This window comes from Pygoscelis adeliae, unplaced genomic scaffold (assembly GCF_000699105.1).
Source record: "Pygoscelis adeliae isolate BGI_AS28 unplaced genomic scaffold, ASM69910v1 Scaffold21, whole genome shotgun sequence".
NCBI classification, from domain to species: Eukaryota; Metazoa; Chordata; class Aves; order Sphenisciformes; family Spheniscidae; genus Pygoscelis; species Pygoscelis adeliae.
Window position 1 is genome coordinate 10,344,644 of NW_008824243.1, and position 1,476 is coordinate 10,346,119.

At 50.6% G+C, this 1,476-nt stretch overlaps 1 protein-coding gene across 1 annotated transcript in view; it reads right to left on the reverse strand.

Moving 5' to 3' along the window:
- Window positions 1-634: 634 nt before the first annotated feature.
- Window positions 635-1,476, reverse strand: part of MRPL46 (mitochondrial ribosomal protein L46) — a gene marked incomplete at its 5' end in the record, with an annotated part of 2,107 nt that continues 1,265 nt past the window's right edge. The window contains one exon of the mRNA XM_009335183.1: window positions 635-1,081. Coding sequence (XP_009333458.1) covers window positions 831-1,081 — 251 coding nt within the window. The remainder of the gene's footprint in view (window positions 1,082-1,476) is intronic.

Below are 1,476 nucleotides of genomic sequence, written 5' to 3' on the forward strand. Positions count from 1 at the left end.
TGGGAGCCGAGAACTCCCCAGAGCCACCGTTGAGGCTGCTCCCCGGAGGCAGCAATGCTAGAGCAGCCTTCCGCCGCCAGCAGAAATTAGCATCTCAGCCCAGAGAGAGAGCTGCTGCTCAAATGTTACCCTCCACCTGTGTCTGTTACTACAGCTCGAGGCTCAAGAGGAGGGCAGTGTGGGTGGGAAAGCAGCACTCATCTAAATAAAGAGCTGCTGCCTACTCCTCATGCATCCATGTCCTCCACAGCCACTGCTCATCAAGGACTCTAGGCCAGAGGCAGCTCCAACACAGATTAAACATAAATAAACTGTGACTATCCCAGCTTCCAGCTCCCCAGAAACCCACCTTGCCCAGCCTTGTGTCCAGGAGGGTCTGTTCCCCCCTGGACACACAGATAACCCTCCAGTGCTGCTCTTATTAAAGAGCAGGTGCCAGAAACAAGCATTAACCATTGCTTAGAAGAAACCATTTGAGCTCCAGACTATGACAGGGGTCTGGTGAGGAGAGCGAGCCTCCCGGCTACCACAGCCCCAGGGAATCGCACACGTGGGAGAGGAAAAGATCACAACATGCATTTCCAGAAGAGGTGGAGGAGGATTCAAGAAGAGCAAAGAACTCCCGGAGGAGAGCTTCACTTCCAAGTGTAAGTTTTAATATTTATTTAGTACAGGCCCAGTGAAGAGAACTGGGAAATAAGGGAAAGGCAAATTATCCTCCAGAGCCCGAGTTAACATCCCATACACACAGACCATGCAAAGCCGCAGCTGTGCTCCTCCCGGGAGCCACGTCCCACATCTTCCCCATCTGCTGGAGTACAGCCGATCGTTTATAAGTCCAGAAGGAATCGGTTGACTTTTTTCAGGTATTCCGACTTCAAGTAATCTCCCAGCTCATCCTTTGTGACCCACAGGTAGTCTTCCTTCAGCTCTGCCTGGGACAAATCACTGCTTTGGAGGAAGGCTTTGAAGAAGAATACTTTGGCTCCCACGTTATCCTCAGTCCTGATGGCCCTGGGGAACTTATACTTGTAAATCCCATATGGCGCATTCCCCAGGATTTTGGCTTGAATGTGATCTCCTGCAAGACCCCAGCAACGCAAGAGAAAGAAAACAGAAAACAAGATGTAAGAACACAGAGCAACAGTAACTGCTCTCCTGTAGTAACAAACAGGTAGCATAAGCCTCTCCTTGTATCTGGTTCAGACTGACTGTTCCCTCTTCTTAGCAGAAATACTGCCAACTGTAATGTTTTCTCATGAAAAAACAACTTGTCCTGGAGTCCAGCGAGTCCTCTCAGAGTGAGAGAGGGAGGGAGAGGGTATCAACCTTTGCCAACCCACAGTGAAAAGCAAGGACACGTGGGTTTGCCATCACCCATTTGTCACAAAAGCTGCTACAGGGCCACAAGAGGGAGAGAGAAACCGCATACCTGGAGCAAGCCTAGACCATTCAGGGGGCGTCTGGTGATGCTCC